The following is a 24,001-nucleotide window of genomic DNA, read 5'->3' on the forward strand; positions in this document are numbered from 1 at the left end:
ACGCTTCACTGACTGAGCCCCCCAGACACCCCAAAGTGCCCTCACTTCTGATGCCTTCTGCAAGTTCAGGGGTTCCCTAAGCACCGCCAGGTTGGATAAGTCATGAGGAAGACCCCCAGAATGCTGAGAGCTTTTATACCCACGGTTCTGGCTCGTTACAGGGCAAGGAGACAGTAGAAGGAGCCAGAGCGGGAGATGCCTAGGGCAGAGTCTGGAAGGGTTCCATGTCCAGCATCGAAGTGTGACAGTATGTACGGGGTATTGCCAACCCCAAGCTCACCTGGGTTCGGCATCCAGTTTAATTAGGACTTCGTGATGTGGACATGAGCCATGATTGATTGATTACTCACGTGGATGGCCTCTAGTTTCTAGGTTCACGGATGAGATCAACTCAAAGCTGCTGTCCTACCTCACATATTATTGGTCTTTCTGGCTTGGCCAGTCCCCACCTTAAACAAAGATACTCCTGTCCAGTGTGACATAAGTCCCTTCTCAGAAGCCCAGGGCAAAGGCCACATCTGTCTTTGGGCAAAGCCACCTTCTTTACCCGCTCAATGCCACAGTGTTTCTTGATTTCCCGAGGGTGCCTACACGTGCCCTTGGAATCTGGGGTGGGGGTGCTGGCCCTGGGGGCCTCGAGTCCCGGAACCTGCCTGTAGAGCTCCGTGGGGGCATACTTGGTGAGAGGGCAGATCCACAGTGCTCACCAGGTTCTGGACAGAGGTGCAGAGCCACAGGACGTGTGGTCAGACGCCTGTGGGCATCTGGGAGGGTGGTGCCCTGCTCACTGCAGAGACCGCCTGACCAGCCAAGGCACCAGGCAGACGGGCTCCCTGGGAAGGAGAGCTGGGGCGGTGGAGATTTGTCCCGTTGTTGCTACCACCCCGTTCCTTAAGTCAGGCCCTCTTCTGTGGGAGGGCTGGTGCCCAGCTGCCACAGGTGTGGGGGAGGTGGCGCTCCCCCTGCCCACAGCCTTGTTCCCCCCACAGCAGTGCGGATCCGAGGGCACTACGTTGTGGCCGGGAATTCCAGCATCTCTCCGAGCACCACCTACCCCTCCCTCCTGGAGGACAGCCGTGTGGAGTACAGAGTGGCTCTCACCGAGGACCGGCTGCCTCAGCTGGAGGAGATCCGCATCCTGGGACCCACCCAGGACGACGTGGAGATCCAGGTGACCAGGAGGGCCTGGGGGAGCCAGCAGGGGCCTCCTCCTGGTGTCACTCCTTCCCCTGACTCCCCGTGCAGCCCAGACCACCCACCTTCCCACCCCCAGGAACATTGTTCCCAGACAGCCAAGCGGCTATGTCTGTATCCTTTGTGGTGTGTATAAAAATACCCTTTGTGGTGTGTATAAAAATACAGATTCCCGGGCCCCCCTGAGAGCCTCTGAATCAGGACTTGCCAGATGGGGCTCAAGAATCCTCATTTTAACAAACAGAGGATGGTGCCGTGTGGCCAGATGAGGCCTTGGGGGAGCAGGGGCAGGAAACTTGGGGGCCTCCGGGGCTCTGCCCTCCAGCCTGGCCCCGCTCTGGGGCTGGTCTTGGGCACAGAGCCCAGTGACTGGCCGAGCTCCCACAGGGAGGCCAGTGGACAAGGCCCCGAGAGCTCTCTGTCTGTCTCCTGCAGGTTTACAGGCGCTACGGGGAAGAGTATGGTGACCTCGTGCGCCCAGACATCACCTTCACCTACTTCCAGCCTCAGCAGCCACAGGCCTGGGCATGGGCCGCCGTGCGCGGGTCCTGCTCGGTGAGCTGTGGGGCAGGTGAGGCCTGGGGCAGGGCTCACCTGAAGCACAGTTTGCCCCCTGCAGGGAGGTGGCCCAGCCTCCTTCTTTCCTCCCAGGGCTGCGCTGGGTGACCTACAGCTGTCTGGACCAGGCCAGGAATGAGTGGGTGGAGGCCGCCCGGTGTGAAGGGAGCCAGCAGCCGGCAGCGTGGCCAGAGTCCTGCGCCCCCTGGCCCTGCCCCCCACAGTGAGTGCTGCCCACGCTCAGCCACTGCCACTGGGCTCTCACTGGCTATGGGGCCCACGTGCCATGCGCTCGGTGAGGCCACTTCCAGGCGCGGACACTGCCCTGGGAGGTGGGTTATGTCAGTGCCCCCCCATTTTGCAGGTGAGGATGTTGAATCTCGGGCAAACACGGGTGACGCTGGAGCCTGGTGTGACCCGCACCCGCTGCACCTCGTCTGCAGGCAGCACATGCCCGCTCTGAGCTCACTGCCGGGTGGAAGTGACCGCCCTCCCCGGGAGGGCTGTGGTGAGGGTCAGAGAGGTGACGGTGGGAAGTACCTGGACTGTGCTGTTGGCAGGAGCACAACATCGGGACGAGGCTGTCCCTGTTGGCTGCAGGGCTGGTGCGGCGACCCGCCACCACTTCTTTAAATTGAATGAGTGATTGATTGATTGTGGGCTCCACACTGGGCTTGGACTCGTGACCCTGAGATCAAAACCTGAGTTGGGATCAAGAGACCGAGCCCCCCAGTTGCCATTTTTATACAGGTGTCCTTGGGCTCTGGTGCAGCTTGGGGACACCTGGAGGGCCACTGGGCGGAGCAGGCTGTCCCTGTGCAGTGTCCAGGAACCTGCAGGGATATGGGGCCCGGCCCAGAGCAGGGAAGCCAGTCAGCGGGACGGATCTGCCCGTCTCTCACCGCCTCTCCTGAGCCAGTCCTCAGGGGGACGGGGCCCCAACGCTCTGTCCGTCTCCTCCTCAGCTGGGCAGCTAGAGACTTTGGTGCGTGCAGGGCCTCCTGTGGGAGGGGGTGGTGCGTTGCGTGGAGGCCCAGGGCAGCCTCCTGAAGACGTTGCCCCCCACCCGGTGCAGAGTGCTGGCCCCCACAGCCGGCGGTGGTGGAAGCCTGCACTCCCAGCCCCGCCCGGGGAGGTGAGGGCAGGGAGGCTGGGAGGCGGGGAGGCAGCTCCCTGGCAGGGCTTGTCCCCGCACTGAGCCCTACCCTTTCTGAGTGTCCCCTCTCCCAAGGATTCCGGCTGGGCCCTACTATCCTGGAGTAGACAGCTTCAGAATTACTATCCAAGAGACCCTGAGCCGGCCATTTCCCTCTCTGAAACCCCAAGTCCCTGCTCACGGGCTGTGAGGACCAAATGAAGCTGCACACATAAAGCCATAAGTGTCCCTTTGTCATTACCACTGCTGTCCCCATGGTGCCTCTCATCCCTTCAGTGTCCAAGCTGACAGCGTCTTCTTCCCATTTGCCACCAACTGGCTGGGTGACCAGGTCAATTTCCTTCCCTCTCTGGGCCCCAGTTTTGTTATGTGTCCAGTGAGGAGGTGCTTGGCCAGGGTCACTGGTGGCGCATGCGTGGCTCGGGCTCCTTTGCCTGTCTCCTGTGTGTGGCCGACCTGGGAATGACCACCCTTTCCCACGGAGGCCTGCTCCTCCCTCGAGACCCTTCCTGCCTCCGCTCGGCCGGCAGCCGCCCCGGTCAGGGTTGGCACGTCCGTGAAACGCAGTTGCCATCCCTGACCGGGCTGACCCGATTCTGTTTCTCGGCACCTGCTAGGGTGCAAGGAGTGATGGTACTTTCTGGACAGAAGCCCACCTTCCTCTCTGGAAGGCCGGCGGGTCCGGGCCTGTGTCCTGGCACCTGGGCTGCCGAGTGGATTGCTGGCAGCTGCTCATCCAGCTCTTTAGGGAGAGGCCTCAGGGTTTTGCTCCTTTGTGGGGCTCCTCTTTGAGCTCTTGGGTATGGGGGTGCGGGTTCACTGCCTCCCCACCCAGGGAGCTGGGCTGTACGTACAGCCCCATGAGGCAGGGCCTGCTGTCTGTCCTGTCCTCAGGCAGGAGGGATCAGACGTGTGCTCATCAGCCTGTGGAACAGACCCGGCTTCACAGAATACGACGTGTGTGCGCGGGGCAGAGGGCCTGGAGGCACTGACCACTGCTGGGCCCTGCTCCGCAGACGAGAAGCTGCCTGCCCTTGAGCACTGTGTGGCCATGGCATGTCCTTCAGTACCGGGCCATGTGAGTGTCCTGGGCACGAGGGTACCCTGGGCTAATTGGGGGCTTATCTGACAGGAGAATGGGGAGCACTGGGTACCCTTGGTCTCCTGGCCAGAGCACAAGGACTATCCTTCTGCAATGCTGCTGTGTATAGGATCTCCCTGGTCAGAGGGTGAGCCTAGGGAAAAAACTCAGGGCCCCTCTGCCCTCCAGCTGGCAAGCCGGGCCCAGGCCCCAGGCCCCGTTAGACTGCTGCCAGTTCTCTGCCCCACAAAGCAACACGGTCACTCTCCCACCTGCTTCCCAGGGCTCTGGCCTGGGGGACGTTGCTTGCAAACAAGGGTACTGGCCAAGCCTGTGTCCTCGAGACCAGTGGGGATTGCAGGGCCAAGTGTGCCTGCCAACCTGGCTCCCGAGCCCCAGCCTCAGCCCTGCCCCACAGTGACCACTCACACTGGTACATAGGCCAAGGTGGGTAGTGGGGTGGGGGCATCCTTCGGCAGCAGAAGCAAGTGTCCCCGGAAAGGAGCAGCAGGGAGGGACCGCCTTTGAGGTGCTGGTGACCACTCTGCTCTCTCCTGAAGAGATTGGGTGGGCGGGGGTGCAGGACCAGGTGTTCAGGGATCCAGAGAGGGGGAAGCCCAGACCCACCAGCTTGTTACTTGTCCCCTGCAGCCAGAACCCCAGTCTCTGGAGGAGGCCACATCTGCACCAGGCAGTGCCAGGCTGGGGGCTCATGCCGCACACATGTGGACTCCCCTGGCGGGGCCGTGCTCTGTCTCCTGTGGTCGAGGTGAGGTCCCCAGAGCTCATTGGCTAACTCTTACCTGCCTACATTTTGCCTAGTGCTAAAAAGCATTTGAATTGGCTTACAGAGAATCCAGACCAGGTCAGAACATGAGGTCAATACAAGGAGGTTGGGGCGAAGTATGGACAGCCATGTAAATGTCTTTATTGCTTGGCTGAAAGACAGGAAAGACGATAAAACTCAGCAATATTGGCACCCAAGTGTATTTCTTTCGGTCTAGAAAAGTGGGCCCCAAGAGCTCTGGGCTTCCTGGCGGCCCAGCCAGAGGAGCAACATTTTAAGATACATTGTGTTCTTAAACTACAACCCTCAGCACCTGCTCAGTGAAACCTGTGCATGTTTAGAATCAAGGCCAGAGACTTTTTTTTTTTTTTTTTTGAGAATAGTCCTAAAGGAGAGATTCAAGGAAACGGACCCTGATAACATCTTGGTTATAAACACAGTAAGAGATTGTCGAAGAGCAATTCTCATAAAGTAACAAAAAACAGCAGCTACCACTTGAGTACCTACTATGGGCCAGGCACTTTGTAGCTGCGCTTTAAAAATCTATATAAATATCCCTGCAAGTGAGGCACCATCAGTTGAAAAATCTGAGGCTCAGAGAGGTTAAGTCACTTGTCCAAGGTCACACAGCTGGTAAGTGGCAGAGTCAAGACTCGAACCCAGGTGGACCTTATCTGCTGGAGCTCTCCAGAGAGCTGGGCACCTGTAGTTCTTGTCGGAAACTCCTCTTGGGGCTCAGGGTTCTCTGCTTCATCCCTGCAGGCCTGATGGAGCTGCGCTTCGTGTGTGTGGACTCTACCCTGGGGACCCCTGTCCAGGAAGAGCTATGTGACTTGGAGAGCAAGCCTGGGAGCCGGCGGGAGGCCTGCCAGGCTGCCCCTTGCCCGGCTTGGTGTGTGGGGGTGGAGACTATGTGTGTGGGGGGGCAGCAGCAGCCTGGGTCCCCTAGGGAGGAAGGAGTCTCACCCTGGGGTGTAGCCTCCAATGGAGCGCTGGCCTTCTTACTGCAGGTGGGAGACCCGAGCCTTGGCACCATGCCCAGTGACCTGCGGAGGGGGGCGGGTGCCACTAGCTGTTCGCTGCGTGAGGCTGGACCACGGCCACCCTGTCCCCCTGCCTCACTCCGAGTGCTGGCCGGTGCCCAGGCCCCACCCTGTCCAGGACTGCAGTCCGGAGCCCTGCCCTGCCAGGTGAGCCCCTCCCCAAGGAGACAGGTGGTCCTAGGCATGCATCCTTGGAGGTGGCCTCAACACCTCCCTGTAAGCTCCTGACGCTCGGTGCCCTTACCTGCAGGTGTGGGTCCCATGGGTGTCCTAGAAGGCTGTGGTGGGTTTAAAGCATGTGAGTTGCGTCACAGGGGATCTGGGATGCTATGGGCACACGTACGTGGCTGATGGTTCATTTGTCATCAGTGGCTCTTCGCTGAGACCCTGCCGTGCCCAGGGGCCGTTCCAACAGTAGGGACATAGCAGTGAGCAGGACAGAGAGGCACCCGGCCCTCCTGGAGAAGATGCTGGGGCAGTGGGGAAATGGAAATGAAAGACAGACGGGGAGATATCATTTGACGGTGGTATTGGTGTGATGTGGCAAACACAGCGGGAAGGAAGTTTGGGAGTGCTGACCAGGCCTGGTGGGGGGCCGGCATTCCTATTAGAGACAGACATCTTCGCAGGCCCCCTGGGGTGCCCTGCCTCTCCCCCCCTGCCCTTTGAACACATCAGTTTGCCCTCAGCTTTCTGTCTGTAAAATGGGCTCCTTGGAATGTTCTCTGTCTGCTGTGCCCAGCTTCTCGGTGGAGATGTAAGGGTGACCTTCCCAGTCTGGAGAAATGAGCAGAGGCCCCGCTCCCCTGGGTCGTCCCTCCCCACTCCGGTTTGCCCCAGGTGGCGGTCCGTGCTGGCGGAGTGCAGAGCGAGCTGTGGAGGAGGGTTTGTGTAGAGGATGCTGTATTGTGCACGGGCCCACGCGGAGGACAGGGACAAGGAGGTCCTGCCGGATATGCCGTGTCAGGGGCTGCCTGGCCCGGAGAAGTGGGAGGCCTGCAGCCCAGAGCCCTGCCCGCCCAGGTCAGCAGCCCCGAGGTGTCGAGGAAGCAGCCTGAGGGCCCGGAGTATGCAGACACCAGGCCAGTCGCCGCGGGGCTTATAGGGCTGGCTGCTCTGGCCCGGGAGAAGGTCCTCGGAAAGCGGGACTGCCTGGCAGGCTGCACCAGGAGTCAGAGCAGACATTCCAACAAAATGCAGGCGGCGTGGCCCGATCTCATCGGGCTGTGGGTGTGGGAGGGCTGGCGAGCGTCCCTGGGAGAAGGCAACATTTAAGTGGAGCCCGACGGTGGTCCCAGCTGGGATACGGGGCCGAAGAGCTCAAGCCAGCGAGGTCCAGAGGCGGGGTCGGAGCCTGCGGGAGGAGAGCAGGCAATTGCCCGCCTGATTCACAGCGCTCCCACCGTTGCTGCTTTGTCGTTTTGCACTTTGACTAATGAAGCGCTTTTCTGTATCATCCAGAGAGGAAGGGAGCAGCCACGTGTTACCACCAGATTTAATAGATGGGCTATATTGCTATCTTTCCTTCAGGTCGGTCTCCTTGGCTTTTAAAGAAATACACCATTACAGATAAGAATTCCTTTAAGTTAAAAGCCTTAGCTCATCGGTGATTTATTTGGGGGCATGTTGCAAAGTAGGGAGCATACTTTATTTCTCCAAATCATTAACCGAATTTCCCCCAGCCGGCTCCTTTATCGTGTCCTAGATGCTTGTATATGTTGGGATCTATGTCAGGGCTTTCTACAGGTTCTGGTGTTTGTAATCCCCTGCATACCAGATTGTTTTAAATACTGTAGCTTTATGGTCCATTTACCACCCGCACGGGTGTCTCTTGGCTTCTTTGCTTGTGTTAAAGCCCCTTGGCTGTGCAGCACATTCATTCATACGGGAATTTATCTGGGACTTACATGGCAACGTGGCACACGCATGGGCTCGGGCTGCTCCGCGGATGGCACGTAGCCCCATCCTCCTTGATGTTCTGGAACGCACTCCTGCCTCAGGGCTTCTGCCCCTGCCTTCCCCCCGCGGGAATGCGTCTGCTCTGGATATGCTTTTGTCCAGGCTCTGCTCAGAGCACCGCAGCAGCGAGGTGGGGAGTCCTCCCTGAGCACTGCTCCCGAACGGCACACTCTGCCCACCCCATGACTCTTGGCTCTGCCTTCCTCTACCACCCAGCGCTTCTTCCTCGGTTTGCTGTCTGTCTCTTCCTTCAAGCCAAGTGGTTTTTGCACCAGGGGCCGTTCTGCCTCCCACGGGACATGTGGCAATGTCTGGAGACATTTTCACTGTCATGACTAGGGAAGGGGGATGCTGGTGGCACTGGTGAGTGGGTGGAGGCCAGGAGGGCTGCTGAATGTCCTACATTGCACGGATGCCCCCACAGCAGACCCGCTGGCCCCAAAGGTCAGGTGTGGCAAGGTGGAGAAGCACATGTGCTCTGAAGGGCGGCGTCGGGGTCTTGGTCTGGTTCACTACATCTCCCTAGCATCTAGAACAGTGCCAGGCCCACTGAAGGCATGTGTGTGCGAGCCAGGAGGTGGCACAATGTCACGATGAGGGCCTCAGGCTCCAGCACGGGCTCCCTAGGTTCAGTCCCAGCTCTGGAAAACGTCGGCTGTTGTCATTTGTCGAACAATTACAGATTACCACGGGCAGGGTTGACCACTGTTGAGATTTGTTTTGCCTTCTCCTGGGGCACCTTCTCCCCCATCCCTGTTCCTTGGATAACAGAGGAACGGTGAGCTGTTGACAGGAAGGGCTTGCCCTCCCTGGGCTCAGGGCCGCACTCTGGGCCTTTGCTTCTTGCAGGTGGAAAATCATGTCCCTTGGCCCATGCTCAGCCAGCTGTGGCCTTGGCACGGCCACACGCTCCGTGGCCTGTGCGCAGCTCAGCCAAGGCCAGGACGTGGAGGTGGATGGGGCAGCCTGTGCGGCTCTGGTCCGGCCTCAGACCAGCATCCCCTGCATCATCGCCGACTGCACCTACCGGTGGCATGTCAGCACCTGGACGCAGGTAAGTGCTGGGGCTGGGGCTGCGGCTGGAGAGTGGGTCCGCTGAGGGTCCTCCCCCACAGGGACCCTTGGGGCTTTGAGTCATTGTGATCCCCTGAAAGGAGGGGGAGAGTGGGGTGGGAGGAGGTGGTTGGGGCACCTAGAGGTGGAAGACACAGCAGGGCCCCGAGACCTGAGGGGCAGGTCTGGACCGAGGTCTGGAGACACCAGGAGATAAAGGGGAAGGTAGCTCTGTCCCACACCTTTGCCTTTCTGGGGCCGTCCCGTGCCCAGTACCTTGCAAGGTCCTAGAAAGACAAAGGTAAATAGGGTTAGGTCTCCCGCTCACTCATGGTGTGGAGGGGAGAAGAGGCAAAGCAGACTGCCGCCACCGGCATCGATCAGAGGGCTCTGGGCATCTGGGTCGGGTAGAGACAGGTGCTTGGAGGAGGGCAGTGCAGGGCAGGCCGGTAGGGTGGGTGCCGGCTGCTGAGCCTCGGTCTCCTCATCTGTGGAATGGAGACACGGGCTCCCCTCCTGGGCTGTGCAAAGATTAGATCCATCGTGCGTGGCCAGTGGTCACCGCTGCCCCCGCCGCCCTCTGGCAAGGTCAGCCTCAGCTCGGTCTCCTCTTTCCTGGCAGTGCTCTGTCTCCTGTGGAGATGGCATCCAGCGCCGGCATCACGCCTGCCTTGGACCCCAAGCCCAGGCACCCGTGCCGGCCACCTTCTGCCGGCATTTGCCCCAGCCAGCCACGGTGCGGGGCTGCTGGGCCGGGCCCTGTGCCGGGCAGGGGACTCCCAGTCCGGCGCCCCGTGACGAAGCCACTGCTCCAGAGCATGCCACTGCTGGTGCTCCTCTGGAGTGGCCCCAGCGCCAGGCCCACCTCCTCTCCCCAGCCCCCCGGCTTCAGGGGCTTCTGCCTGGGCCCCAGGAGAGCCCCGCTGAGTCCAGTTATGTTCTTCAACCTTTCTGTCTGGGCAGCTGGCTGGCTGCAGGAGGGGTGGGCAAAGGCTTCCCACTGGGAGAGCTGGGACCAGCTCCTTGGGAGGACCCCCTGGGATGGTGCAGTGGTGCAGCCTTGGATCGCTGGGAGGTGTGCGGCTGGACTGAAGGGGATGGGCTTGGGAGGTGGTGCTCTGGCCCGGCCCTCTTCTTTCACTTTGCTTCCGCTGACAGAGCGCAAGCTCATTTTTATTATCATCAAGGGAAAGGGAACGTGAGGTTTCACAGAGTCGGCCCCAGATCTGTGGGACCCAAAGCCATGCCCTGCTGTATACGCTGCCTCCCTCTTACCTGAGTGTCCGGAAGCGGCTCTGGGCCCTGGATGGAGACACCGGGACCCATGCAGCTCCCTCCCATCCCCCCCCCCCCCCCGACCTAAGCCTGCTTCTGGCGGGGCCTAGGAGGACGCCAGCCACCCCACCTGCCAGGCTCCTCCCCAGCTTGGAAACTCCCAGCCCCGCCCCGAAGCTCTGGTCACCAGTGCTCCTGCTTTCCAGGTGCCTGTGGCCGACAGCACCTTGAGCCAACAGGAACCATTGACATGAGAGGCCCAGGGCAGACTGACTGTGCCGTGGCCATCGGGCGGCCCCTGGGTGAGGTGGTGACCCTTCACGTCCTCGAGAGCTCCCTCAGCTGCAGTGCTGGTACGTCTCAGGCCGTGTGCACAACTGCTGTCGGGTCGCCAGGCACCGGGGAGCACGACCCCAGCCTGCCCTGCTCCTGGCAGGATGTGCTACATGCAGACAGCCGTGGGATGGTCCCCATTCTACAGATGAGGAAACTGAGGTTGGGTCTGGGGACTTAGAGTCACATAAGCTGGGACGTGGGGGGACCCCGCCCGCAGCTCGGTCCACCCCAGGCCCACAGTGCTGCCAACCCTCACCACCGTGCTGCTTCCTAGGGGACATGTTGCTGCTTTGGGACAGGCTCACGTGGAGGAAGACATGCGGGAAGCTGTCTGGCATGACTTTCAGCTCCAAAACGAACACGTTGGTGGTGAGGCAGCGCCGTGTGCGTCCGGAAGGCGGGGTTGTGCTGCGGTACGGGAGCCAGCCTGCCCCGGGAACCCCCCATAGAGGTAAGGTGGGGCGCCAGAGCCTCCTCCCAATCCCTGCAGGGTGGCTGGGTGGGTGCTGCTGCCCACGGGGTGGCTGGCCGGGCAGAGAGGACACCGAAAAAGATGGAGGAGGACCCCACCAGCCAGCTCCCTGACCCCAGGATGAGGTCCCGTCACGTGTGCTGCGTCTCTCCCTTGCCGGGGCCTTGCAGCGACACGGGTAGACGTGGGACTCTGACGTCCTCACCCTGTTGCTCAGGCTGCCACCATGGCCCCCCGCCCTGGCCCTGGCACTCACGTCCTCCAAGACCCTTCAGGGTCCTCCGTGTGCATCTCCTGCCCCCCCAGCCCTGTTCTGGTGCACCGTCCTCTTGGCTCAGCCCCCACAGAGCTGGTGTGTGCACGCATGCTCGTACATGTCTGCACACACACAACCTCATGGAGGGGATGGCATCCCATGGCCCCCCTAATGTCCTCCAGTAGCCCTCAGGAGGCCTCCGGGGACTTGGCCTCTCCCAACAGCCCAGGCTGGCCGAACACAACTTCCCTAGCCAGTTCAGAGGTTTCTGGGAACCCCCTGGCTTTGCCTCAACAGAGATGTGACGCCGTCCCCGCACCTCTCAGTGCCCTCACTGAGAGCCAGGCTTCGAGTGCCCAAGGGGCTGGCTGCCCCTTCTCACAGTTCCTCACTTCCTGGCCTCATGCACATAGGCTCTTGTTCCCTGGGGGCCCAGGGGTGCAGGCAGGTGGGGTTCCCGTGGGCTCCTAGTAATGGCAGTGGCCTTTGTAACAGGTTCAGTGTTAAGCACTTTTGCACATGCAAAGTCCTCCTGAAAACCGCTCTCCCAGGGTCGAGTCCTCCTAAAAACCACTCTCCCGGGGCATGCCATTGTTACCTTCACTCTACAGAGGGGGGACCTGGAGCGCAGAGCATTGAAAGCCTTCGCCTAGGGTCACACGGCAGAGAGTGGTAGAGGTGGGGTTCCATGACGGCTTCTGGGTGGGAGACCTGATCACGACCACAACACCATATTTCCCCCCTTCACTGCTCCCCAGCTGTGAGCTGCCCTGGCCTCTGGCATTAGTGGTCATTCTGGGGGCTCCTAGGACCTGAGGTGGTCCACACCCAGTCCATCCACCTACTCTTCTCTGCAGACTGTGACATGCAGCTCTTTGGACCCTGGGGTGAAATCGTGAGCCCCTCGATGAGTCCTGATGGGAGCAACTCGGGGGGCTGCCGCATCTTCATTAATGTGGCCCCACAGGCCCGGATTGCCATCCATGCCCTGGCCACTGATGTGGGCACGGGAACTGGTGCCAGCTACATCTCGGTAAGTCCACCAGGATGGGGACAGGAATGTGCTGACTTTTGCTGATTCTAGACAGCTGTCCCCAGGGATGGGGACCGGGGGTACTATACTAGAGGACCCCCCGAGTTTGCTCAAAAACCTCAAAATCATTAGTGAAAGAATGGGAGAGAAGAATTTCTTCCACTACCACCAACAAATGTTTATTGAGCTCTGCACGAGAGTGAAATAGAAAAGACCGTTTCTGATGTAGACTGTCAGTTAACCCAGGACTGAAGCATAATTTTAAACCCTGATAAAACTTTTCCAGAAGAGTGGGCCACCCCTCCCCTGACGAGGTTCATGTGTTCTGGGAGAACTGTCCTCTGCAAGGTGTCAGCTCCCCTACTGGAGGCAGCCTGGCTTCTGGAATCCCAGCTCTGGCACCCTGGCTGTGTGTCCTTGGGGAAGTAGGACAACATCTCTGAACCTCAGTTTCCTGGGTAGAATAATAGTGTCTTCTCGAGAGGGCTGTTGTGTGAAGATTAAATGTGAGCCTGACTGTGTGATGCCTTGTATGTTAAAGGCTCCATGAATGCTAGCTAGTTATCATTTGTGGCTGGCCCTTTGGGGCTGCCCCTTTCCCCTCAGATCCGGGATATCCACAGCCTGAAGACGATGACATTTCACGGGCAGCAGGCACTCTACTGGGAGTCAGAGGGAAGCCAGGCTGAGATGGAGTTTAGCCAGGGCTTCCTGGAGGCCCGTGCCAGCCTACGGGGCCAGTACTGGACCCTCCAATCTAGAGTTCAGGAGCCTGGCTGGGCCGTGTCCTAGCTTTTTCTCCAAGCACATACCTCCAGGGACCTGTGGGCACAGTGGGATGCCTCCTCTAGACCCTGGAAGAGAAAAGAAGGAGCCTGACATTTATGAGCACCTGTTAGGTGCCCGGCGAGCCCCAGAGGGTTGGCTCTGGTCTCTGAGTGCTTTCCAGTTTGGATTTCCTCCAATCTTTAAGTGTCTCCTTTAGGACCTCCTACAACATGCAAAAGGCTGGCGGTGGAAAGTAGGGACTGGACTCTCTGGAAAGGCAGTCTCCAGCCTCTGTACCAATAAACGGAATGTGCAGTCTGAGTAGCGTTTTCTTCACATAACCTGTCCAGTCTGGCTTGCCACCCCATGGCATTGCCGGGATTCCCTGGCAGCGGTCAGGCTCCGGACCCATTCCTGACTTGAGCAAGCCCCACGCCACCCCTAGTGGTCTTCCTTTTTGCTACCCAGGAAGGAGGGGCGAGGGACTGCGGAGTCAAGAATGGGTGCCAACCCTGGCGCCCTTGTTAATTCTCTGCGAAGCCCCGCCCCTGCGCTAGCCCGCTGGGAGGATCTGCCCACCGAGAGCGCCAGGGCCACCGCGCGCCCGCCTCCTATGCTAATGAGAGCGAACTCTCCGGAGCACCTCGCCACCGCCCTGTGAGCCCCGCCCCTTATGCTAATGTGCGGCCGCCTCTCCCACAAGGCAGCGCGCCGGGACGACGCGGCCGGCTCCGGAGCCCTTTGTGAGGGCTGCGGGCTGCGCCAGACGGCGACACGATGAGCGGCTCGGGCGGGGCGGCGGCGGCGGCCGTCAGCTCCGCGCCGCCCGCGCAGGACGAGGGCATGACGTGGTGGTACCGCTGGCTGTGTCGCCTGTCGGGGGTGCTGGGGGCCGTCTGTGAGTACCCGGCCCGGGGGAGGGGCCGGCCCCACCGCCCACCGCGCATGCGTGCCCGGCCCCGCCCCTCTGGCGCGCCCCCGCGGGGAGGGGCTGGGTGGGCGTGATGGGGCTCTGCGGGGCGCGCGCGGAGCTGTCGCCTGGCGGTTGCTATGGTTACCGGCCGCGCGGCCGGGCGGCTCCCGGGAAGTTCCAGGAGGGAAAGTGAGCTCCCGCGGCCAAGTCGCTGCCCCCCGCCGCGTCCGAGCCCGAGGACAGCGCGGCCTTTGTGTCGGCGCCGGGGGGGGGGGGGCGGGGGGGGCGCTTTCCGAAACTTCCCAGATGCCGCTCGCCGGGCGCCCGCTCAGCCCGGCCCGGAGGCAGCCTCACCTGTCGACTTGCGCGTGGGTGGGGGCGCCAGCCGTCTTAATGTTTGGACGAAGGTTATTGATACGTGGGGCGGATGGTGCCAGGGGATAAGCAATCCCCAAGGGAGGGCCGGGCATTGAGCCGAGGGGACGCGGCCTCTCATCTGGGTCCTCACTGTCCATCCAGAGGCCACCCTTTGCTGGCCGCTCTGCCTCAGCCGCCTCTCCTCTCCCCTCCTCGTTCCGCCCCAGCGCCATCGCCAACACACATCCTGACACACCCCCGAAAGAACATGAACAGGAGACAGACCTGCGACGGAAGGAAGGCAGATTCGCGTCTAGTTTGTTTGGTCTGCTCTCCTCTCCTCTGCCTGCGGCCCTCCACTTTGGGAATTGCTGGAGGAGAGGGCACCTCCCCTGGACTTGAACTAGTGCCCGCCTGGCACGGAGGGCTGGGGCAGGGCAGATCCTGATCAAGTCTGCCAGAAGGAACACCTTTCAGAATCCCCTTCCAGCCCCACAGTCCTGCCGGGTGGGTGGACGCTGGAAGGACGTTCAGGAGTGCAGGGGTGGGAGCGTGGGGCTCAGGCAGGGCATGCCCTTGTCCAGAGGTGATAATGGGACGTGCCCCTGAGTCCCGTCTCACTGCTCCGTCCCACTGTGTCAATGCTGTTGGAGCAAGCATGTTTTTGACTCTGGAGAGACTGCTGGCTCGAGGTCAGGCCTTCGATAAGATCCTCTCAAGTTTGGTTAGCTGTTTTCCTTGCAGATCAGAGTGGGGGTCCTGCAGCGAGTGACAGTGGTCAGTGGGAGAGAAAGGAAAGGTTCTGACGGTGGCCTGTGGGCTGTCACCTTCCCACTCTCTTGGATTCAGCAGCCCTGCTGACTCCCTGGTTCACCCTGGTATGCCATGCAGTTCCTTGTCTCTCAAAGTGGGGTACCTGGGCTGCCCCAGGACTTCATGGTGTTGGGGCTACAGATGAAGCACCAGGAGAAGCTTGTGGCATCCCCCTGAAATGTCAGTTTCACCTAAAGCCTGGTGGGAGGGGATTGTTATGCAGACACCAAGTAGTATACCACAGGGGAGGGCGCAAAGCACGCAAGAGTTTTTGGGATGAGGGGTGCCTGGCTGGCGCAGTTGGTGGCGTGTGCAACTCTTGCTGTTGGGGTTGTGAGGTCAAGCCCCACGTTGGGTGTAGACGTTACTTAGAAATAAAATCTTAAAAAAAAAAAAAAGGCTCAGGGATGAAACAGGAATTCAGATAAGGGTTGTGCTTCTGGTTGGTCACTTCAGGGTAGGGTTGCCCTCCTGGCCGGTGGGGGCCTTGGAGAGGCACTTATTCAGGGTCCTGACAGTCATGTAGAGGCCTTCCTCACTTAGCAAGAACACTGGAAACTCCAGGGGCATTTTCCAGCCTTGATTGTTATGGGGCTCCTGGCTGGAGCCTTTCTGTTTGGGTTGAAACCTGGTTCTCCCCCAAGGTTGGCTGTTGGTAGGACAGTGTGGGGAGGGCCAGAGGTGGAGGCGAAATGCTGGCTGCCGCAGGTGTAGACTGCTGTCAGGGGAGCCCAGGCACAGCCAAGAGCCAGGCAGAAGCAGCGCTGTGTTGCGGCCACTCACGTCTTGGCCCTGGGGGGCCTTGCTGCCTGAAAGCCTATGTGCCATGTCCAAGGGGAGTGCCGCCTTTTTAGTAGGCAGAATGTGCCTCTGTCCTTTTAGGAGACCTGGGGGACACACGAGGGCAGTCCCTCTGCAGTTTGGGCTCACTTCGTCTGGTTTCCTCCTCCGCCGCCTGCAGCCTGCATAGGGTTACAAGGGAAAACAACAGAATTCCAGGCCCAGCCAGGGATCAGGTACAGAGGTTTAATATTTAATGAACTGGTGGCTAATTGCTGCCTCGGGGCCCAGCTTTCAGCCCCACCCCAGCTAGGGCCCAGGCTGGGTGCCAAGCTGGGTGCTGGACTGGGAGCCAGGGCCCCGGAAGTGCCTGGCTGGCATGGGGAGTTCTGGGAGAAGCGGGCCCCAGAGGCAGCTGGTGTGCGCAGAGGCAGAGGCGGGCCTGGCACACCCTGCCCGTGGGGCGCAGTCAGGAGCGCAGGGCCAGGCTCCACATTTGGGGCATCGGGGCCTGGTGTTTCAGGGGTGGGTGGCCCGGACTGTGGCACTTGCCTGTGTGCAAGAGAGAAAACGCCTAAAACAGTGGTGAGGACATCCTTAGCTGTGTGCAAGTCACAGCTGACATGTTCACCCAGGGCTGCCTGGTCCTGATTTCTGTTCCGGGAGAGGCCGCTCTTGCCCCAACCAAAATCCAAGCCACATTTTCTGTGTCAGAGTGCTTCTTGTGTGGCCAGCCCTGCGAATGGTGGCGCCTGCCTGGCCTGAGCCCTCCAGACTCTTCTCTCTTTTCATCCTCAGTACCTTGCAGTGGGTACGGGTACGGCTGGGGTTCAGAGGCCAGCCGTGCATTGGACAGAGGGTGAGACGCCCTCCAAGCCAGCTAGCCACAGCCCTGCTGCGGGGCCCGGTACCAGCCGCTTCCCCTCTCTGAGCCTGCATCCTCATCCGGGATGCCGAGCAGTTACATCGGTCTCCCTTGTCTCGGATGGCAGAGGGGAGACTTGTAGGTGCTGTGGGGGGAGGCAGGTGTCGGGTGTCGGAAGGGGTCTGCTGGGGGTTCTTCCCGGCAGGCTCTGTCCCTTCCTCCCTGCTGATTCCTGCTCCTGTCTCGCTTCCAAGCTTGCGCCATCTCGGGCCTCTTCAACTGCATCACCATCCACCCTCTGAACATCGCGGCCGGCGTGTGGATGATGTGAGTAGCCTCGTGACTATCTTGCCCGGTGGGGCTGGGGGTCGCCATGCAGAGCTTCACCTCCTTCATACCCTGCCATGTTCCGTTTTCCTGATTCTCTGTAGGGCCAGGCCAGGGGCACCCCCACCCAGGCCTTTGTTGGGTTTAGGGCTGAGGTCACAAACGTGTCCTGAGTGTCCACTGAGCCAGACTCTGCCGGCACCATGTGCACTACCACGGGCCTGGCCTCTGGGAGCTCTGGGGGCCATCAGGGCCGGTCGAGGATTGAGTTGGAGACTTGGTGTCTGGTGGGTTTGGAGCCCAGTGCTGGGATCTGGAGCTCCAGCTCGGAGGTGGGCAAGCCACAGACCAGGCAGATTAGAGCTGGTGCGGGACCAGGTGGTTAGAATGCCCTAGATGAATTCCTTGCCCGCCTCCTGCCGGGGTAGCTCGTTCCTGTGGGAGGGGAAGGCAGGGAGTGAGCACTGGCCAGTGCAGCTCTGGCCGCATCTGAGCCACCCAGCGCACGTGAGAGGTGGCCGTGCACCAGGCATTGCCTGTGCCCGCGTGGGACCTGGCCGGGGAGGGGCACGGAGATGGACAGGGTGGGGCCCTGCCCCCAGAGAACTCAGGCCAGGGCAGAGGCTTGCTGGGGTGGGGCCCAGAGACACACGGGGGGTTGGGGGGCTGAGGCACTGGGCCGAGGCTTCAGTGGGCTGAGTCAGGAGACAGGCTGGCCTGGCTGTGGAAGGGCTGGGAGGATGGACCTGTACAGGAGGCTGGGGAGAGCCAGGGGTGGAGGGATGTGGGTTGTGCAGAGTCCCTGCTCTGGGCTCAGGTGGGCTCCTGGGTCACCCGCAGCTTGAGTTTCTGTCAAACGTAGGTAATGAGGGCCCTGGTGTCTGTTACTGTGACCCAGGCATGGAGAACACAAAGACTGGAGCAGACCCCTCAGTCTGTCCCCGCGGGTTAGCTGTCCTCAGCCCGAATACAGGAAGGCGGGGGAGGGGGGAGAGAACACTGCACCGCAGGGCTTGCTAAGCTCCCGCCTCCCTGTGTGGCCTTGCCAAGGGTCAGCCCTCAGTGACCGTGGACTGACTGACCCACTCCTGGCCATCTTGGTGGATGAGCCGCTGCTGGGACAGCTTTCCCAGTGCTGATGGCCACATGGATGACAGGGGTGATCATGCTAGTAGCCGAGTGGCAGCTGGCTCTCTGCCCAGTGTGGGCTCTCTGCCCACTCTGCCCTCTGTGTGGAGGGACTCACTGCATGCTTAACGGCAGCGCCGTGATGCAGGGGGTTTTGTCTCCTTCAAAGACAGAGGGATAAAGGGAAGACCAGATTCTTCCTCCAGAGCATTCATTTCGGTTAGAGAGGCTAGTGTGTGGGCAGTGGTTCAGCAGAGGCCCTGAGAGGGAGACGTTGGGGGGCGGGAGGAGGCATTCTGGTGCTGGGCATTGGGGTCCCCCCCATATCCCCAGGCCTGTCAGCCTGCCCCTCTCTTTTTTTGCCCTCCAGCATGAATGCTTTCATCCTGTTGCTCTGCGAGGCGCCCTTCTGCTGCCAGTTCATTGAGTTTGCGAACACGGTGGCGGAGAAGGTGGACCGGCTGCGCTCCTGGCAGAAGGCTGTCTTCTACTGCGGGTGAGGGGCCCCGGGACAGGCGGTGGGGACATCGAACCCTCCAGGGCCCCTGACACGGTTTCCCAAGACTCAAGGACCTGAAGGGCAGGCAATAGGTAGTGGCCAGCGCGTGGGGGAGACTGTCAGCGAGGATGAGGCTAGGAGAGCCTTGCACAGAGCCCTCTGGTGATGGCCGTTGTGAAGTGTGACCCGCGATGGCGCGGCGGGGGAGCGAGCCCATCGCTGCAGTCTTCTGCACTTCAGACGTGGGGTGCGGGTGCCCCGTGGCCTGCTATGTGATAGAGAAAAGTGAGCAGCGCTTGGGATGTTGGCCCATCATTTGGGAGTTGTTAACTAGATTTTGGTAGGTTCATAGAATGTGTTTGTGGGCAGCCTTTCAAGAGTGTGGCCTGTCCAGGTGCCCTGACATGAGGGCGGGTTACAGAACAGAAACAGTCACCTTCCTATATGCTTTCCTTTGATTTTCCCACTTCTAACAACAGATTCCGTATGCAGCCCTGTCCACCTGAGTCATGAGGTTGAACTAATTTCAGGATGTATCTTAACACCCAGAAGCTTCTAGAACAGCGCTGGTGCATAGGAGGCCCTCAGCAGCTTCTGGTAGCAACAGCAATAGTTACTAGGATTTAGGTTATCTTTGAAATGGAAGCGGAGATGTTTAGTGGGGGCCAGTGGTTTTGACAGCACCAGATACATATTCTTTCCATTCTGGAGCGACTTCCCACTGGGTCTCCACCACAGAGTAATACAGGATCACAGAGCACTGCCTGTCATCGTGTCCTTTGCCATGACCTTTATTTTTAAGAAATGTATTTTAAAAATACTAACAGTAACATGCATTCATTAAAAATGATTTGGAAAATATTAAAGCCCCACTGCTTGGAACGTTTCGGTAAGTTTTGGTCTGCTACTCTGCTGGCGGCTTTTTAAGCCTGTTTCTGACGTGGTTATAACCATTCTAAGTGAATTTGTATCCTGCTTTTTTTCATTTCATATCGTGATATAAACATTTTCAGGATCACCACAAAGACTTTATGATGTTACTTTTAATGATGGGAATATTTATTCCACTGTGTTCATCATGCTTTTTCTTAATTTGTAAACTGTGGTGCAAATCAAATCAAACCGTGATAACCTGCGATGTGCCAAAGCTTTTTCTGTGATGCTTTTCTTAGGATATGTTTCCAGATGTGCACTTACTAGGTCAGAGATCAGTCATTGAAAAGGCTTCAGTACATGACTACCTTGCTTTCGAGTTTCTGCCACCTCTCCAGCCTCCCAGTGTTGTGCACCATTTTACATTTGTGTCCGTTGTCTAGGAGGTGAGATGTTTTTCCAGACGGCTTTGCTAACTGCATTTTCTTTTTTGGAAATGGTCTAGTTTACTTTTTACCTTTTGGCATCTTAATGTTTTACTTAGTAAGTTCTGCGTTTCCTGTAGTGAGGATTTCTCAGTCCTTTGTTATATTTTCCGCAAATATTTCTCCAGCCTGTGTGTCTTTGTTTTGACTGAAGATTTTCCCCCACGGTCATTTCTGTTATTCTCTTATTACCTAGAAATTTTATGACCACAGTCAAACCTCACATCACTTGTCCTGCCTGAATAGAGTCAGGTGGAATTCATCTGGTGGTCCAGTCTTATCTTCTTTGTGTGCAGGCTGCGTGTGGGCCGGGGAGGCCTCTGGGCAGACAGCCTGGCCCAGGGAAGCGACAGGACAGAGTGCTGGTCCTCCAGGCGCAGTATATTCCTGGCCCGGCTAACCTAGCCGCCACCCTGGTCTGGGAATCCCTGCCAGAATCTATAGTCAGCCCCATGGCTACTCAAGCCAGAGCAGACACCTGCCACCAGGTGGCGCCAGACGGAGGTCGGGACCAGAGGGAGCTGGAGCTGCTCCCGCTGGGAACCTGGCAAGCAGGAAACCCCCATGCCTTATGCAGTTGAAGCTTTGGGTTCTTTCGTGGTGAGACATGGCCGGTTTTACTGCAGAACAAAGAGCTTCCATGTATTTGGTGCTGATGCTGTTCCGGGCATTGTGCAGTGTCTAACACGGGAGGAGTTCAGGGACTTGCTGAGTCACAAAGCTACTAGGGGGTGGACTGACATGTGATTTTCTGGTCGGCCTGTTTTATGGACAGGGAGGGCAGACTATCCCAGTACCGTTTCACCCTTTGTGTGCCACAGACCCTGTCAACGATCTGATGAAGGCTTTACGTCTTCTCCCCGGAAAATACACAGAATTTCGCAGACAAGTGTCTGTGTGTCTAAGGACTTTCTGAAGCCTGGCTGTAAACCTGTGTCCGGACTGATTTCTCGGGACCCTTCCTGCACCTGGTGTCTGGGGAGGGGGCCTGGAAGTGGCGAGGCCGCCGCAGGGCAGGAGTACCCCCTGACCTCTGCCTCTCTCATAGGATGGCCGTCATTCCCGTCGTCATCAGCCTGACCCTGACCACGCTGCTGGGCAATGCCATCGCGTTCGCCACCGGGGTGTTGTATGGACTCTCTGCTCTGGGCAAGAAGTGCGTGTGCCTCTCCTGGCCCCCCGGGGGGAATCTTGACATCCTGCCGCCTGAAAGTCTCTCGGGGAGGAGGGTCTGGGAGGGGCCCCGTTACCCCTCTGCGGACACGGAGGCACAGGCGCTGTCAGCGTCCTCAGGGTGTTCAGCTCTAGGGGACAGGAGCGTGAGGGCTCGTGGACTTCTGCTGGCCTGGCCGTACCTCGCCACAGCCCATCGTGGGGCTGGCAGGTCTGTGGCTCGGGAGAGCCTCTTCCTCTGCCCTCAGAGCCTGGACTGCAACTCTGAATCCTTCTCCACCCAGCACCCCAGGCAGCCCGTGCCACTCTTAGAGGGGACATGTCTGCCATCCTAGCAGCAGGGTGTCTGGGGAAACCAGAGCCCGGTAGGGTGTCCCTGCGGGTCGTGCCTCGGTCACAGGCCAGGAATCTGGTGGTGGCTGGGAGGGCTCTGTGCCTGGGGTCTTTCCCCCTGTGACGCTGACTCGCTCTCTCCCCAGGGGCGATGCCATCTCCTACGCCAGGATCCAGCAGCAGAAGCAGCAGGGGGATGAGGAGAAGCTCACGGACACCCTGGAGGGGGAGCTGTAATGTGAGCTTCCGGCTTGCTCCTGTGGTTCTGTGTGGACACGCCCTGCAGGGATGAGGCCTGGAGCATTGACCCTGAAGGACAGCCTGGAAGAGGAGCCTTTGCCTGGCTCCCATCAGCCCCTCTACCCCTGTCCCTACACCTGGAGTCGTCTTCTGTCTTCTCCTTTCTCTAGCTTGGTGTCTCCTGGCCCTGGGCCTCGGCCAGCAGGAAGGAGACTGGCAGTGACAGCAGGTAGCCCCAGGGGTGACCCAGGCCGCAGGGCTGGAGGCAGAGCAGAGCCTGGCCCCACGCACAGCTGGCCTGGCTCAGCCGGAAACAGGCCACCGTGTGCATTTCCAGACTCCCACTGCTAGCAGAGCCACTGGGGATCTGCTGAACGCTGGGAGGAGCTTCCCCCAGAGATGCTGGGCCCAGGCATTGGGCAGAGGGAGCCTCCTCTTGGCTCTCCAGGTAGGAAAGTATGCTGTAGGCTGAGCCACCTGGGCCCCCTCTGTCCACCTGTCATCGGGAGGGAGCGGTGCCCTGCTGCCCATGGTCTGCCGCTGCCCAGGCCCCTCCCTGCGTCTCTGTTCTCTGCGGGAGCTCACAGCACTCCCGAGATGCTTCTAGAGGACCCAGCACAGCAGCCTTGGCAGCAGCTGGACAGCCGGGGAGTGCTCCCTCCCCCAGCTCCCTGGAAGCTTGGATAAGCCGTTCCAGGATACTTCTCATGGGCCTGGCCCTGGCCCCGGGCCCCAGGTTCTCCCCCCAGCCCCCAAGGCCCTGGTGCTAAGGAAGTGGGGAGGGCAGGCTCTCCTCTCCCATGGGGCTGTTTGTCCACCTCTCTGGTGTGGTCCTGCCATGTTAGCAGTGGCCTAAGTCCAATTAGTAAGGTTAAGCTCGACCCACCGGTGTTGCTGCCGGCCTGCCCCCGACCCTGCCTTCAGGGAGTTTCTTGCCTTTGAGAGCTGGGCAGAGGCCAGAGCTGCCTCCACCACCATGAACTGTACCCAGGCCACCTGGGAACAAAGCCTGTGTGGGGGGCGTGAGGAGGCGGCCCTGCCTGGGCTGTGCACCGTCTCCCCCGGCCTCCTTCCATGCCAGTGTTCCTGTGTCCCCCGTGTATGTCCGCCTCAGCCCGCTGACGGCTCCGCTCACCAGACTTGCCCCCAGCTGCTAGGCCCATCTGATGGGACCTGACCGAGCCCAGGTGGCACTGGGCAGAAATGGGCGGTGTGGAAAAGGCTCCATCGGGCCCAGCTCTGCTCTTCCTTCTCCCAGGACCCTGGCAGTGCCTGCTCACGGCCCCGAGCTCAGCCCCAGTCCTGCTTTGTTGGAAACAGCCCTCGGGCTGTGTCCAGATCCTTGCTTCCCAGAGGGTGCGCTCCTCTCGGGGCCTTGTTAGTGTTGGACAGCAGGAGGGGCAGTTACTGTCCTGGGGACACATCCCAGGGCTCCTGGTCAGCAGTGGCCCCCAGCGGCCTTCCAAGGAGCCTGACCAGGCTGGGCCCCCGGGTGGCAAGGGCACTATAGCGTGGCTGGCCTGGTGGGACACGTGCCTTCGGGGGTCCTCTGGGACCACCCATCTCAAACAAGCGCTGGGTTCAAAGGGCTCTGGGCTCTAGACCTCTCCGGGCGGGTGGGCGTGTGTATGTGCTTGTCTTCTGTGTCTGCCGTGTGTGTGTGTGTGTGTGTGTGTGTGTGTCTTCTGCGTGTGTTGTAAGACCTGTCTACCTCCCAAGAGGAGCGCCCCTCTTGGTTCATTCTTACCCAGGAAGTGGGACGTGAGGGTCACTCTGGCCCCTGCGGCAGGGGCCTTGATGGCGGGGGCTTCCTTCTGCAGGAGGAGAGGGGCTGGCTGTGTGTCCGGGAAGGTTGCACCTCTACTCTGTCAGGAAGTCGGGTGGGTGTCGGGTGGGCGCTAGAGGCAGGCGCAGGGGTGGGAGTGCCCTCCAACCCCTCAGTCACCGGCCAGGATGGACCCGAGGTTCCCACCAAGTAGGGCTAAGCAATCCTGGAGCAGTGACTCCATCCCTCAGTGTGGGGTGCCGCCTCACAAGGAACATCTGTCCAGGTGGCAGAAGGGGCTGGGCCTCCAGGTTCCATTCCTGCCTCCGTGGGTCTGGACTCTCTTGTCTTGGGGCCCTCCCTTTCTCAGTGTTTAGCGTGCATTTTGAGCAATAAAGCCTGGCGGGAGTTTGTATGCTCGCTCATGCACTCTGCCTCTTCCCTCCAATCCCCCACCCCTGCTGCCATAAGCAAGCACG

At 59.9% G+C, this 24,001-nt stretch overlaps 2 protein-coding genes across 2 annotated transcripts in view; both read left to right on the plus strand.

The window, feature by feature from the left end:
• The window catches only part of ADAMTS13 (ADAM metallopeptidase with thrombospondin type 1 motif 13), a 30,242-nt gene extending 16,961 nt beyond the window's left edge, over positions 1–13,281 (plus strand). The window contains exons 20-32 of the mRNA XM_028093399.2: positions 990–1,171; positions 1,630–1,765; positions 1,846–1,975; positions 3,803–3,986; positions 4,641–4,758; positions 5,539–5,668; positions 5,787–5,966; positions 8,628–8,832; positions 9,454–9,763; positions 10,313–10,459; positions 10,717–10,893; positions 12,028–12,203; positions 12,810–13,281. Coding sequence (XP_027949200.1) covers positions 990–1,171; positions 1,630–1,765; positions 1,846–1,975; positions 3,803–3,986; positions 4,641–4,758; positions 5,539–5,668; positions 5,787–5,966; positions 8,628–8,832; positions 9,454–9,763; positions 10,313–10,459; positions 10,717–10,893; positions 12,028–12,203; positions 12,810–12,995 — 2,261 coding nt within the window. The 3' untranslated portion in view covers positions 12,996–13,281. The remainder of the gene's footprint in view (positions 1–989; positions 1,172–1,629; positions 1,766–1,845; positions 1,976–3,802; positions 3,987–4,640; positions 4,759–5,538; positions 5,669–5,786; positions 5,967–8,627; positions 8,833–9,453; positions 9,764–10,312; positions 10,460–10,716; positions 10,894–12,027; positions 12,204–12,809) is intronic.
• A 396-nt stretch (positions 13,282–13,677) lies between these two features.
• On the plus strand, positions 13,678–23,947 carry CACFD1 (calcium channel flower domain containing 1). The gene is made up of 5 exons (XM_028093413.2): positions 13,678–13,869; positions 16,954–17,026; positions 18,525–18,650; positions 21,060–21,167; positions 21,664–23,947. Exons 1-5 carry the CDS (start codon positions 13,749–13,751, stop codon positions 21,752–21,754), a joined length of 519 nt encoding a protein of 172 aa, XP_027949214.1. The 5' UTR covers positions 13,678–13,748; the 3' UTR covers positions 21,755–23,947.
• The last annotated feature ends 54 nt before the right edge of the window (positions 23,948–24,001 follow it).

The sequence above is a fragment of the Eumetopias jubatus genome, unplaced genomic scaffold (genome assembly GCF_037043125.1).
Source record: "Eumetopias jubatus isolate StellerSeaLion01/CBP00866 unplaced genomic scaffold, mEumJub1_p1.0 scaffold_15, whole genome shotgun sequence".
Lineage (NCBI taxonomy): Eukaryota > Metazoa > Chordata > Mammalia > Carnivora > Otariidae > Eumetopias > Eumetopias jubatus.